Genomic DNA, 15,370 nt, shown 5'->3' on the forward strand with positions numbered 1-15,370 from the left:
GGCCATCAGAAGGTAAGTATAGATTTATTTTTTTATTTTTAAACATTCTTTAAGGTCACAGTATATAAATCCATGCCATTTGCATGGATTTATATAGTGTGACCAAGTGGACAAGCACTTTCCAAGTGATGCTAAAATCGCTTGGAAAGCGCTTGACAACACGCATGCGGAAATGCATGTGAAGAACGCTTCACATCCGCATGTTTCTGGCAGGAAAAACGCATGTACAATCCACATGGGTTTTTTCTGCCAGGGAGATGCAGAAACGCTCAGGAAAAAATCCTGAGCATTTCTGCATCATGGGCACATAGCCTTAGACTACCACTTCCTGCAGTTGCAGTAAGAATATGCCGACTTTAAAGAGACCCTGTAATCAGGATTGTGCTAAGTAAACTACAGAGAGTGTCAGGTTGCCTGTAGTTTAAAATGACACCTGGGTTGATGAAATCCATCTTGTAGTTGTTTAATCTTTGATTGCAGTTTTGCGATAATGAGATGCTCTTGTTCCAGGGCGGCCTGTGGGGGAGGGGCTTTATATGGTGATCTGTCTTTTATTCATGCTTCTGGGTTTAAATGACAGGTCACTGTACCTTCAGTGACTTGCCTCCCATTTTAAATACTTCTCTTGCACAGTTCATATTGTGATCTTTTCAAAAAATTTTTACCTCCAGCAAAATGGCACCCGTGCATGCGCAGTAGCGTCTATCGCTTGCCGATAGATGCTACTGCGCATGCATTGAGGCCATTTTGTTAAAGCAAAAAAAAACATTTAAGCTCCAGCAAAATGGCTGCAGATTGTGCGCAGTTGCATTTATTGACAAGCGATAGATGCTACTGTGACGCCCACCAGTGAGAGGGGCTTGCGCAGCTTAAGAGCATCGCTTGCCAATAGATGCTACTGCGCACGTGCCACAGCCATTTTGTTGGAGCAAAAAAAAGTTTCTTCAGCAAAATGGCCACCAAACGTGCACAGTAGCATCTGTCACTTGTCAATAGATGCTACTGCGCACAATCTGCAGCCATTTCCATTTTGCTGGAGCTAAAATGTTTTTTTTTGCTTTAATAAAATGGCCTCAACGCATGCGCAGTAGCATCTATCGGTATAGATGCTACTGCGCATTCAAAGGCGCCGGCACCATTTTGCTGGAGGTAAAAAAATGTTTTAAAAGACCACAATATGAGCAGTGCAAGCCCAGTATTTAAAGTAGGAGGCAGGTGACTGAAGGTTCAGTGACCTGTCATTTAAGCCCATAAGGATGAATATGAGAACAGAGCACCAAATAAACCCCCCCCCCGCCCCACAGGCCGCCCCGGAGCACGAGCATCTCATTATTTCCAAACTGCAATCAAAGATTACACAACAACCACAAGACAGATTTCATCAACCCTGGTATCATTTTAATCAGTGTAACAGCACCAACCTGACACTGCCTGTAGTTTACGTAGCAAAATCCTGATTACAGGTTTGCTTTAATAATAGCGAATAGGGTAGATAGAAACAGCCAGTGAAGTCACTAGCACTTCCCAAGCTATTCCAATATGAGGCAGTGTACTGAAGAGGAGATGTAGGTATTTCTTGCTTTAGCACCGCCAGTTGTAAGTCACCATATGGAGGGATTGTAATAACTGTCAAGTAAACGAAATACGCATTATTGTTCATTATAATTCACACGGTTTAAAAACAGGTCCCGGTTAGTCCTATTACTCAATATGAGTGTTCACTGTTTAATTGAGTTGAGTATTAACTACTATTTCTGAACACAATATGTCACAAGTTATAATACAGTTTATTGTTTTATCATGATGGTTCATATAGAAATGCAAAATCTGAATAACATTTTTTTCCAGATCTATCTATGTTATTTCTAGCACATATCAACAATGCACATATTTTTATATTTCGATATATAGCTCCATCAACCAGCACAAGCGCCAGTGGGTCCAGCTGCATCACAGGCAAATCTTTTGCACTTGGCTCATAATCAAGCATCAATGGCTCAAAGTCCAGTCCGCCAATCTTCGTCTTCTTCCTCTTCCTCTTCCTCTTCTTCAGCTTTGAGTGTTGGTCAGTTAGTCAGCAGTAAGTATTTACTTCTGATGTCATTCTTTTCTATTCGGTTAGTTCTTACCTTGGTTTCTTAGAAAGGTATTATAGCTATAGCCTGTCACAGTTGTCTTTAATCCCTTAATAGTGTTTAAACACCAAGCACATTTTAGTAATTTGTGAAAGAAAATGGCCTTGTTGCCCGTAGCATGTAAACCCAACACAGCGTTCATTTTCCAGAGCAGTTTAATCCTAAAATAGAACTGACATCCTCCATATCATAGTCAGGGAGAATGTGCTGAGTAGTGTTGAGCCACCCCCATAGTGTTCGGGTTCGGTTCGGTTCGTCGAACACCGGGATGTTCGAGGAACTGTTCGTCGAACTGTTCGTCGAACACCTTAGAACACCGTCGAACACCGTTAAAACCAATGGCAGGCAAACAAAAACACATAGGAACACATAGAAAACACCTTCAAAGGTGTCCAAAAGCTGACAAACTGCTCAGAAGACGCTTTCTTTAAAAAAGCCGGCCGGCAATTCAGCAGCGGCATACACCGGTACCCGACAATTTAGACATGAAGGAATAGAGCATCACACATAGATTAGATAGATAGAAACATGTCAGTCACATATATATGAAGTACAGTGACAGTGTTGCTTACTGTACTTGTCATTTAGTGTAAAGGATTTATTAAAAAATATAATAGTGTTTTCGTGCACCGTCTCTTTAAAAAAGCCGGCCGGCAATTCAGCAGCGGTACCCGACAATTTATAACAGACAGAATAGAGCTTCACATATAGATTAGATAGATAGAAACATGTCAGTCACATATACAGTACAGACCAAAAGTTTGGACACACCTTCTCATTTAAAGATTTTTCTGTATTTTCATGACTTTGAAAATTGTACATTCACACTGAAGGCATCAAAACTATGAATTAACACATGTGGAATTATATACTTAACAAAAAAGTGTGAAACAACTGAAAATATGTCTTATATTCTTGGTTCTTCAAAGTAGCCACCTTTTGCTTTGATGACTGCTTTGCACACTCTTGTCATTCTCTTGATGAGCTTCAAGAGGTAGTCACCGGAAATGGTTTTCACTTCACAGGTGTGCCCTGTCGGGTTTAATAAGTGGGATTTCTTGCCTTATAAATAGGGTTGGGACCATCACTTGTATTGTGCAGAAATCAGGTGGATACACAGCTGATAGTCCTACTGAATAGACTGTTAGAATTTGTATTATGGCAAGAAAAAAGCAGCTAAGTAAAGAAAAATGAGTGGCCATCATTACTTTAAGAAATGAAGGTCAGTCAGTCCGAAAAATTGGGCAAACTTTGAAAGTGTCCCCAAGTGCAGTTGCAAAAACCATCAAGCGCTACAAAGAAACTGGCTCACATGAGGACCGCCAAAGGAAAGGAAGACCAAGAGTCACCTCGGCTTCTGAGGATAAGTTTATCCGAGTCACCAGCCTCAGAAATCGCAGGTTAACAGCAGGTCAGATTAGAGACCAGGTCAATGCCACACAGAGTTCTAGCAGCAGACACATCTCTACAACAACTGTTAAGAGGAGACTTTGTGCAGCAGGCCTTCATGGTAAAATAGCTGCTAGGAAACCACTGCTAAGGACAGACAACAAGCAGAAGAGACTCGTTTGGGCTAAACAACACAACGAATGGACATTAGACCAGTGAAAATCTGTGCTTTGGTCTGATGAGTCCAAATTTGAGATCTTTGGTTCCAACCACCATGTCTTTGTGCGACGCAGAAAAGGTGAACGGATGGACTCTACATGCCTGATTCCCACCGTGAAGCATGGAGGAGGAGGTGTGACGATGTGCAGGTGCTTTGCTGGTGACACTGTTGGGGATTTATTCAAAATTGAAGGCATACTGAACCAGCATGGCTACCACAGCATCTTGCAGCGGCATGCTATTCCATCCGGTTTGTGTTTAGTTGGACCATCATTTATTTTTCAACAGGACAATGACCGCAAACACTCCTCCAGGCTGTGTAAGGGCTATTTGACCAAGAAGGAGAGTGATGGGGTGCTACGGCAGATGACCTGGCCTCCACAGTCACCAGACCTGAACCCAATCGAGATGGTTTGGGGTGAGCTGGACCGCAGAGTGAAGGCTAAAGGGCCAAGAAGTGCTAAGCATCTCAGGGAACTACTTCAAGATTGTTGGAATACCATTTCCGGTGACTACCTCTTGAAGCTCATCAAGAGAATGCCAAGGGTGTGCAAAGCAGTCATCAAAGCAAAAGGTGGCTACTTTGAAGAACCTAGAATATAAGACATATTTTCAGTTGTTTCACACTATTTTGTTAAGTATATAATTCCACATGTGTTAATTCATAGTTTTGATGACTTCAGTGCGAATGTACAATTTTCAAAGTTATGAAAATACAGAAAAATCTTTATATGAGAAGGTGTGTCCAAACTTTTGGTCTGTACTGTATATGAAGTACTGTGACAGTGTTGCTTACTGTACTTGTCATTTACTGCAAAGAATTTATTTAAAAAAATAATAGTGTTTTCATGCACCGTCTCTTTAAAAAAGCCGGCTGGCAATTCAGCATCTGTACCCGACAATTTAGAATAGAAGGAATAGAGAATCACACATAGATTAGATAGATAGAAACATGTCAGCCACATATATACGAAGTACAGTGACAGTGTTGCTTACTGTACTTGTCATTTAGTGTAAAGGATTTATTAAAAAATATAATAGTGTTTTCGTGCACCGTCTCTTTAAAAAAGCCGGCCGGCAATTCAGCAGCGGTACCCGACAATTTATAACAGACAGAATAGAGCTTCACACATAGATTAGATAGATAGAAATATGTCAGTCACATATATATGAAGTACTGTGACAGTGTTGCTTACTGTACTTGTCATTTACTGCAAAGGATTTATTAAAAAAAATAATAGTGTTTTCATGCACCGTCTCTTTAAAAAAGCCGGCCGGCAATTCAGCATCTGTACCCGACAATTTATAACAGACAGAATAGAGCTTCACACATAGATTAGATAGATAGAAACATGTCAGTCACATATATAATAAGTACAGTGACAGTGTTGGTTACTGTACTTGTCATTTAGTATTAAAATAAAGGATTTATTATTAAAAAAAATTGGCGTGGGGTTCCCCGTAATTTTAGTCTCTAGCGGAGGTTAAGCAGACAGCTGGGGCAGATGTTTGAAGCCTGGGAAGGGGGTAATACCCACGGAGCTTCCCAGGCTACTAATATCAGCCCCCAGCTGAATACCTAGCCTTTACTAGCTATTAAAATGGAGGACCCCCCCAAAAAAATGACGTGGGGTCCCCCCTAATTTAATAGCTAGCAAAGGCTAGGCAGACAGCTGGGGGCTGATATTAATAGCCCAGGAAGGGAGCCATGAATATTGGCCCCCTCCCAGGCTAGAAACACCAGCCCTCAGCCGCCCCAGAAATGGCGCATCCATAGGATGCGCCAATTCTGGCACTTAGCCTCGCTCTTCCACGCTGCCCTGGTGCGGTGGCAGGGGGTAATAGGGTTGGGGTTGATGTCAGCTTATAATGCCAGCTGACATCAAGCCCAGGTTAGTAATGGAGAGGCGTCTATAAGACACCCCCATTACTAACCCCATAGTCAAAGTTAAAAAAAAAACACAAACACCCAGAATAAAGTCCTTTAATTGAAATAAAGACACAATTCTTTATTGTTCTAAATTAAACCATACTTACCATCACGCCCATTCCAGCTGAAGCCAACGATCTCCTGCAATAAAAGAAAAATAATAAAGCAACCTCATCCTTACCTTTCCATGGTTCCCAGGACAGCTCCAGCTCTGCTACATCGAGATGACAGGCTGGACCGCAGCAGAACGCTGCCATCCAGCTTGCCATGCCGCACACACTGAGAAGCGCAGGCATGCTTGCGCTCCTCAGTGTCTGACTGTGACGGCATCCAGATGAGCTGACAATGAACTCGGCTCACCTCATGTACGTCACTGACAGCGTGGGAAAATTCTCCTGCACTCAGCGCTTCAGCGTGAGAATTTTCCCACGCTGTCAGTGACGTGCATGAGGTGAGCCGAGTTCATTGGACATGACCTCGGCTCATCTGGATGCCGTCACAGCCAGACACTGAGTAGCGCAAGCATGCCTGCGCTTCTCAGTGTCTGCGGGATGACAGGTTGGATGGCAGCGTTCTGCTGCGGTCCAGCCTGTCATCTCGATGTAGCAGAGCTGAAGCTGTCGTGGGAGCCATGGAAAGGTAAGGATGATGTTGCTTTATTATTTTACTTTTATTGCAGGAGATCATTGGCTTCAGCTGGAATGGGCGTGGCGGTAATTATGGTTTAATTTAGAACAATAAAGAATTGTGTGTTTATTTCAATTAAAGGACTTTTTTCTGGGTGTTTGTGTTTTTTTTAAATACTTTACTAGAAATTCATGGTGGTCATGTCTAATATTGGCGTGACCCCATGAATTTCGGGCTTAGGGCCAGCTGATAATGCCAAGCTGGCCTTAACCCCTTTATTACCCAGTGAGCCACCGCACCAGGGCCCTGGATGAGTTGGGTACAGCGCCAGAAGATGGCGCTTCTATGAACGCGCCATTTTCCGGGGCGGCTGCGGACTGCAATTTGCAGCGGGTGGGGCCCAGAAAGCTTGGGCCTCCCTGCGCTGCAGATTCCAGCCCCCAGCTGCCTAGTTGTACCTGGCTGGACACAAAAATAGGGCGAAGCTCCACGTATTTTTTTTTTAAATTCATGAAATTCATGGAATAATTAAGAAAAAAAGGGCTTCCCTATATTGTTGTGTCCGGCTAGGTACAAATAGGCAGCTGGTGGTTGGGAGCAGCCCGTTCCTGCCTGCTGTACCTGGCTGGACACAAATATAGGGCGAAGCCCCACATCAATTTTTTTTTCATTATTTCATGAATTTCCTGAAATAATTTAAAAAAAATTGACGTGGGGCTTCGCACTATATTTGTGTCCAGCCAGGTACAGCAGGCAGGAACGGGCTGCCCCCAACCACCAGCTGCCTATTTGTACCTGGCCAGACACAACAATATAGGGAAGCCCTTTTTTAAAAAAATTATTTCATGAAATAATTAAAAAAAAATTGACGTGGGGCTTCGCACTATATTTGTGTCCAGCCAGGTACAGCAGGCAGGGACGGGCTGCCCCCAACCACCAGCTGCCTATTTGTACCTGGTTGGACACAACAATATAGGGAAGCCCTTTTTTTCATAATTATTCCATGAATTTCATGAAATAATTTAAAAAAAAAATACGTGGGGCTTCGCCCTATTTTTGTGCCCAGCCAGGTACAACTAGGCAGCTGGGGGCTGGAATCCGCAGCGCAGGGAGGCCCAAGCTTTCTGGACCCCACCCGCTGCATATTGCAGTCCGCAGCCGCCCCGGAAAATGGCGCGTTCATAGAAGCGCCATCTTCTGGCGCTGTACCCAACTCATCCAGGGCCCTGGTGCGGTGGCTCACTGGGTAATAAAGGGGTTAAGGCCAGCTTGGCATTATCAGCTGGCCCTAAGCCCGAAATTCATGGGGTCACGCCAATATTAGACATGACCACCATGAATTTATAGTAAAGTATTTAAAAAAACACAACACCCAGAATAAAGTCCTTTAATTGAAATAAACACACAATTATTTATTGTTCTAAATTAAACCATAATTACCGTCACGCCCATTCCAGCTGAAGCCAATGTCTTCTGCAATAAAAGTAAAATAATAAAGCAACCTCATCCTTACCTTTCCATGGTTCCCACGACAGCTTCAGCTCTGCTACATCGAGATGACAGGCTGGACCGCAGCAGAACGCTGCCATCCAGCCTGTCATCCCGCGGACACTCAGAAGCGCAGGCATGCTTGCGCTCCTCAGTGTCTCGCTGTGACGGCATAAAGATGAGACAAGCTCATGTCCAATGAACTCGGCGCACCTCATGCACGTCACTGACAGCGTGGGAGAATTCTCCTGCACTCAGCACTTCAGCGTGAAAATTCTCCCACGCTGTCAGTGACGTACATGAGGTCAGCTGAGTTCATTGGACATGAATGAGCTCACCTCATGCACGTCACTGACAGCGTGGGAAAATTCTCACGCTGAAGCGCTGAGTGCAGGAGAATTCTCCCACGCTGTCAGTGACGTGCATGAGGTGAGCTCATTCATGTCCAATGAACTCAGCTGACCTCATGCACGTCACTGACAGCGTGGGAGAATTCTCACGCTGAAGTGCTGAGTGCAGGAGAATTCTCCCACGCTGTCAGTGACGTGCATGAGGTGCGCCGAGTTCATTGGACATGAACTCGTCTCATCTTTATGCCGTCACAGCCAGACACTGCAGAGCACAAGCATGCCTGCGCTTCTCAGTGTCTGCGGGATGACAGGATGGATGGCAGCGTTCTGCTGCGGTCCAGCCTGTCATCTCAATGTAGCAGAGCTGAAGCTGTCGTGGGAACCATGGAAAGGTAAGGATGAGGTTGCTTTATTATTTTTCTTTTATTGCAGGAGATCGTTGGCTTCAGCTGGAATGGGCGTGATGGTAAGTATGGTTTGATTTAGAACAATAAAGGAATGTGTCTTTATTTCAATTAAAGGACTTTATTCTGGGTGTTTGTGTTTTCTTTTAACTTTGACTATGGGGTTAGTAATGGGGGTGTCTTATAGACGCCTCTCCATTACTAACCTGGGCTTGATGTCAGCTGGCATTATAAGCTGACATCAACCCCAACCCTATTACCCCCTGCCACCGCACCAGGGCAGCGTGGAAGAGCGAGGCTAAGTGCCAGAATTGGCGCATCCTATGGATGCGCCATTTCTGGGGCGGCTGACGGCTGGTGTTTCTAGCCTGGGAGGGGGCCAATATTCATGGTTCCCTTCCTGGGCTATTAATATCAGCCCCCAGCTGTCTGCCTAGCCTTTGCTAGCTATTAAATTAGGGGGGACCCCACGTCATTTTTTTGGGGGGTCCCCCATTTTAATAGCTAGTAAAGGCTAGGTATTCAGCTGGGGGCTGATATTAGTAGTCTGGGAAGCTCCGTGGGTATTACCCCCTTCCCAGGCTTCAAACATCTGCCCCAGCTGTCTGCTTAACCTCCGCTAGAGACTAAAATTACGGGGAACTCCACGCCAATTTTTTTTAATAATAAATCCTTTATTTTAATACTAAATGACAAGTACAGTAACCAACACTGTCACTGTACTTATTATATATGTGACTGACATGTTTCTATCTATCTAATCTATGTGTGAAGCTCTATTCTGTCTGTTATAAATTGTCGGGTACAGATGCTGAATTGCCGGCCGGCTTTTTTAAAGAGACGGTGCATGAAAACACTATTATTTTTTTTAATAAATCCTTTGCAGTAAATGACAAGTACAGTAAGCAACACTGTCACAGTACTTCATATATATGTGACTGACATGTTTCTATCTATCTAATCTATGTGTGAAGCTCTCTTCTGTCTGTTATAAATTGTCGGGTACAGATGCTGAATTGCCGGCCGGCTTTTTTAAAGAGACGGTGCACGAAAACACTATTATATTTTTTAATAAATCCTTTACACTAAAAGACAAGTACAGTAAGCAACACTGTCACTGTACTTCGTATATATGTGGCTGACATGTTTCTATCTATCTAATCTATGTGTGATTCTCTATTCCTTCTATTCTAAATTGTCGGGTACAGATGCTGAATTGCCAGCCGGCTTTTTTAAAGAGACGGTGCATGAAAACACTATTATTTTTTTTGATAAATCCTTTACACTAAATGGCAAGTACAGTAAGCAACACTGTCGCTGTGCTTCTTATATGTGTGACTGACATGTTTCTATCTATCTAATCTATGTGTGATTCTCTATTCTTTCTGTTCTAAATTGTCGGGTACCGGTGTATGCCGCTGCTGAATTGCCGTTTTTTTATGTTTCACTGTGAGCACTGTTCCCATCGATTTGGGCAATCACTGTAATGCCACAACCACCATGGCTGTGGCATTACAGTGAGTGGCAGACAATCCCTGCATGATTGGTGCTCTAAATAGCGCCAGACATGCAGGACACGCTTTTGGTGCACGAACAGTTATCGAACATAACCTCGAACAGCCGAATTTTTTGCAAATCGTTCGGGTTCGTCGAACAACTCGAACACCGCCCAAAACAGCTCGAATTTGAGATTGGCGAACAGTTCTAGTCGAACACCGCTCATCTCTAGTGCTGAGACTTCCAGTATTTACAGTGGAAATAATGGCCTTTTTTGTTTGCATATAAGTATTTCTTCTATTCCTATTGTTTCTTTTATCTTACTACCGTATTTTACTTTCTACTATTACTCTGACATTTGGCCCAATCAGAATGACACTTCACTAGTCACTCTGTCACATAACCAGATTGTTGTCTATTATTCGATGACCCATAAAGTATTTTACTTTGCCACGTCTACTTTAAGGGGACTTACAGTATCACCGTAAATTTTTACAGATTAAAAGCAATGTGTAATCTCACTAGTGAGCCAAAGTGTACTCGGAAAAAAAAAATATAAGATCAAATAGCATAATAATGGTTGTGCTCATACAAAACAATAGGCTGTAGACAGGAGTGGACATGCCGTATGCTCAGTCGTTACTTCTGCAAAGGGGCCCAGAGGAAGAGATGGAGCCTCGTAAGAAACACCAGAGAAGCTGGCACAGAATGAATAATTTCAGCTGCTGGCAAATGAAGAAGGATTGAAGTGAATCTGTCAGCAAATTTTTGCTATGTAATCTGACAGTAGCATGAATTAATGACAGAGACCCCGAATCCAGTGATGTATCACTTAGTTTACTGGGTGCAGAAGCAAACTGTCACTGGATAAAACACCACAACAAAATCCATTGAACATGTTATATTTGGTGTAGAATTACACTCTTCTGCAGGACTATATCTTGCTGCATCGTGGTATGTGTGTTAGTGTCTGTAGCTGGCATGTGTGTGGCATTTTCTGCATTGTCCTATGTAAAAGTGGTTTGTGAGCATCATTTGATCTCTGAGCAAGTTTTATATGGTTTGCGTTTGGTTTCTTGCACAGGGTCCGTTTCCTGTCAATGTCTGGCCATGGCTCTAAACACAAGAGCTAAATATTCTAGGCTTTTATTAACTTCAATAAAGTTAAGATACTGTGACATTCTATACCGATGAAGATAAAAATCAAATTGAGAATACAGCTGAGTTTCACAATCCGTGTCTCTGCCTTTATGATTCAGGGTGATTTTATTTGTCCAAAACCCTTCTTTACTCAAGGTTCAGTAAAAAGTTCTGGTCTCCAGCAGCTATGTCATTTCCCTTGATAAGTCTTAAATTGACTGCATTATCTGGCGCCAAAGGAATCTTCCTCACCTAGTATGTGTCTACAATTAGGTGCCCTTTTTAGAAGCAAAAGCTGCTTTGGCTACAAGCTTTTCAGAAAAAAATATACATTTGGAAAATACTTTGTGGCATTTTGCTTCTGACCTCATAAAATACTAAAGGACAACCAAAATAATTCTTAAAGGAGATAGCTACTGTACCTCGTATAGAAATAATGTATATCTTTGCCCACAGCTTTAATACTTACTGTATACTGCTTTGTTATTTTATCCTTGCGAGTTTAGGCCGTTATTTTTTTATGTTAATATAGCTATTTGTGGGTATTTTTATATATCATTTACTACAATTTTAGCTATGATGTTTCCAGAAAAAGCAGATGGTCCGATGGCCCTCTACCGTACTTCCATAGAGTATGAACATGATATACATTTCTGATCTCTGATCTTCTGCTTCCTTTTATACCATATATAACAAAAAATGACTGAATTGAATTTCTAACAACATGACTAAAGAACTAAAGAGAATGAATTAATTTCTACTCTTACATTTTTTTAATAATTTTTTAATTTTAGAGGTGAATAATCTTTTAATCTTTTTGTCATAAAAACAACATTCTCCATAGCCATAGTGCTAATCTGCAGGTAAATACCATATAAAACATATGTGGCTGCTGTCTAACTGGTGTTCAGCTGCAGGGAGAATATAAAGTTATATTCTCCCTTAAGCCACACGGTTCCAGTCAAGTGGGTGGTGCGAGAGGCTGTGATCAGTCAGTGCTCTGCACATAATGAACATGTTGTAATCGCTCCCCTTACACCTTGAATAGGATCCTGCTCAGATGTCAAAGATCAATGGGTGTAATTACAGCATGGCCATTGTGTACAGAGCGCTGACTGATCACAGCCTCCCACACGACTGGAACCAAGCTGCTGCAGGGAGAAAATAACTTTATTTTCTCCCTGCAGCAATAATTCTTTTATTTACCTACAGATTAGCACTAAGGCTGCAGGACAATACTAGTTTTTTAGAACAGGTACCCTTTAATTATGATGCTAATCAATCTGTTGCACTTAGTGATTGCTGAAGCATTACCTTGGTAAAAAAAATAGGCGAAACTGTATGCATGGATATAACATTTCTGTTGCTCAGTGGTTAGCACGGTTGCCTTGCAGAACTGGGGTCATGGGTTCAAATCTGATCAATGGAAACATCAACTTGAAGATTTTATGATTTTTCTCCCATGCTATAAAAGACATACTGATAGATTGTGAGGCTCAAGGGAGACAATGTATGTAAAATGCTATGGAAAATGTTGGTGCTATATAAGCAAACAAAATAAATTTGTGCGTCTTGTTACCCCTTCTTTAACAGATCCACAAACTGCCAGTGGAGAAGTCGATGGGGTAAATCTGGAAGAAATCAGAGAGTTTGCTAAAGCTTTTAAAATTAGACGTCTTTCACTTGGTTTGACTCAAACGCAGGTGGGCCAAGCTTTAAGCGCCACAGAAGGTCCAGCCTATAGCCAGTCAGCTATCTGCAGGTAAGGACACAGTGTGCATGGGCAGTATGTAAAGAATATCAGCTACTACTGCATGATTACCTCCAGTATTTGCACAAAATATATTTAGTTACTTTTTTTATTCGGAAACTTTATAACACATTTTAATGCAAACATAAACTCATAAAAAATCTTTTATATTTTGAAGGTTGTTTTTATATTTTCTGCAAATGTGGAATGGCTACTACACAACTCCGTCAAAATATCCCAAATTATATGCTAAATATATTCTTAAACTAAGGTCCAGAGTTTTTCTATTGTTTCAATATCTGATCACTGGCTTTTTTGACAAATCATTCAGAATATTACTGTGATTTCATTGATGTAAATAGACATACACATGTGGTTGGTTGTCTTCCAGCACTTAGTATAATGGCGCTACTCCTGTCCATAGGCAGTGTCACTTGGTTACTTAAATGGTGCTGAGATACAATATCAGACAAAGTCTATGACCAAGAGTGGCTCTGTTTCAAGAAGTCCCAAAACTTCTTTAAATGGAATGACTTAAAAGGTTACATAGATAACTTATTTTTTTAGAAAATAAATATTTATTATTTACATGAAAGAATAAAGCCTCATCAACCACAATTTATTAAGCAAGTATATTTTATGCAGTTCTCTTTAACAACTACGGTGATTTTAACTTTTAACGATTAACTGATTCTCACTAAAGGTCCATAAAAACCTAAGGTAGTATTGAAACCGAACAGCAAGAATAAATATACACACAAAGAACTCAATAAAGTGTAAAAAAAAACAAGTAGCTCTTAGTAGAATCTTTAAAATATTTTACCAATTTAAAGGGGTGTCCAAAGCTCTAATTTTTTTCCCCATCAATATTTTCAAATTAACAAATTGAGGCATACTCACCTTTCATTACCCATTACCCTTTGTGAATCAGGTGCTGGAAACACTGGAGGACTCTAGGTGCAATGTCTGCACTGTCCTTCAACAGGACCACTGAAGCCTGTGATTGGCTGCAGCAGTCAGGTGACTAGTAGCATGCGCGATAAGATGTTCCCTTGATAACGTACTCTTTTAGACACCTGACTGTTACAGTGAATCACAGGTTTCAGTGGTCTTGTTGACACCTGAATGGGTCACACATTGGTTCCATAGCCGGACCAGACTGCCAAAGGTGTCCGAACTGGATCCATTTGGAATATTAAAAGGTATGTGTGCCCCTTTTGGGTAAATTAAAAGCATCTATACTTGAAAACAATTTTTCCTCTTTGTTCAACACCTATAATTTTGTTAACCCAAGAAAGCCCCTTTAATGTTTTGTTGACTAAGTACCTATATAGCGATACAGAATTATATATGATGGTATGTGACATGAGTGATGGTTCTCATGTGCGTTATTGTGCACATTTCTCATTTCTCTGATATGTCACCTGTCACAAGGTGACTTGAAAATAAGGGTCCAGGTGCAGAAACCTCTGCAAATCACTAAAATGATAGAGGGTGCTCATTTTAGTATATTTGCAAATATACCTTAATACTCATGCACAATTCACAGATTGCACAACCATTGCGTCATTAGCTGAATCGAATAAGCTAAGCATATAGCAGAATGCAACATACTCCTCTAGTGATCTCATTACTGCCTCTGTTTTGCAGTGACTAAAGTTTAATTTGATGTGCTAATTGGGATATTTGGTGCACGCTTGGAGTAGCCAAGAGGCTCAGCACACTGTTCTGACCACTAGTTTTGCATGGTCCTGCCTTCCTCACTTGTGATTGACACTACCGGCTTGCTTGAGCTTTCTCTGCAGGCAATGATTCCTCCACAAGCCAGCTCTGTCATTTATCATTGAGGAAGGCCAGGGCATATAAAACCAGTGGGCAAAATTGTTGCGCTTAGCCTCTTGGCCACACCGAGGGTGCACTGAGCAGCCAAATTAGCATATTTGATTAAACTTCAATGTCTTTAGAACTGAGGAAGCGATTAGAACACTTAAAGAGCAATTTTATTCTAAGGGCTATGTCTCCTACAAGGCAATGTACTTAGTTTATACTGTGAGTTTGGACTGACAGATTCCCTTTAATATGAACTTTATGAGTAAGGCAGCAAATATTTTGCGAAGAGGTTTCTATTGTTTTCTGAGACCTTGGAGTTTGTCACAAAAAAGCCAACCAAATCTGAGCTCATTTAAGTGGATTTTGTTCTTGGTGATCCATGAAATGCTCTGTCTCTTTATCCGCTCTTTATATTTTTAATGTATTCCCTGTAGAACAGAAGTGTACTTTTCCCGCAGTTTAAGACTAAGGTTATAAATAACATCAGTATGGGGTAGTGAGCTTGCAGCTCACATTTTGCTCAATGATTTTCCATAAAACCCATTGATTGTTGTTAAATACAAAAAGCTCCATAGGATCCTCTCACTTCTATGGCATCCCCTACTGTTTTT

General features: G+C 41.5%; 1 protein-coding gene across 2 annotated transcripts in view; it reads left to right on the plus strand.

Moving 5' to 3' along the window:
• POU6F2 (POU class 6 homeobox 2) overlaps positions 1-15,370 on the plus strand; it is a 758,703-nt gene that overhangs the window by 731,713 nt on the left and 11,620 nt on the right. For both annotated transcript variants that reach the window (XM_073678261.1, XM_073678262.1), the window contains exons 8-9: positions 1,912-2,080; positions 12,773-12,941. In XM_073678261.1, the coding sequence (XP_073534362.1) occupies positions 1,912-2,080; positions 12,773-12,941 (338 nt within the window). The remainder of the gene's footprint in view (positions 1-1,911; positions 2,081-12,772; positions 12,942-15,370) is intronic.

The sequence above is a fragment of the Phyllobates terribilis genome, unplaced genomic scaffold (genome assembly GCF_046119375.1).
Source record: "Phyllobates terribilis strain yellow unplaced genomic scaffold, ASM4611937v1 Scaffold_4__5_contigs__length_816908805, whole genome shotgun sequence".
NCBI lineage: Eukaryota > Metazoa > Chordata > Amphibia > Anura > Dendrobatidae > Phyllobates > Phyllobates terribilis.